Raw genomic sequence first — 235 nt, 5'->3', positions numbered from 1 at the left:
TCCTACTCTACCCGCGCCTTTGTCTTACTATCATAACGACAGCGATCGTGAGGGAGCCATCGCGCAGGGAGATGCCGCACATGCAGCTGCTGAATGTACAACACTGGCGTGCCATGGCTGCTGCTGCTGCTCAGTTCTGGGGAAGAAAACTTCAGATTTAGGCACCGCACGAGTCTGATAACTTTTCATCGAGTAATAGTTTCTTCATTAGTGTCGCTGGTAGTATCCCTGGGTT

At 51.1% G+C, this 235-nt stretch overlaps 1 protein-coding gene across 1 annotated transcript in view; it reads right to left on the bottom strand.

Annotated features, from left to right (window-relative positions):
• The window catches only part of LOC119591615, a 7,339-nt gene that overhangs the window by 6,055 nt on the left and 1,049 nt on the right, over positions 1–235 (bottom strand). Inside the window, exon 2 of the mRNA XM_037940370.1 lies at positions 29–136. Coding sequence (XP_037796298.1) covers positions 29–115 — 87 coding nt within the window. The 5' untranslated portion in view covers positions 116–136. The remainder of the gene's footprint in view (positions 1–28; positions 137–235) is intronic.

The sequence above is a fragment of the Penaeus monodon genome, chromosome 29, assembly GCF_015228065.2.
Source record: "Penaeus monodon isolate SGIC_2016 chromosome 29, NSTDA_Pmon_1, whole genome shotgun sequence".
Lineage (NCBI taxonomy): Eukaryota > Metazoa > Arthropoda > Malacostraca > Decapoda > Penaeidae > Penaeus > Penaeus monodon.
This window is presented reverse-complemented; position numbering and strand designations above follow the sequence as displayed.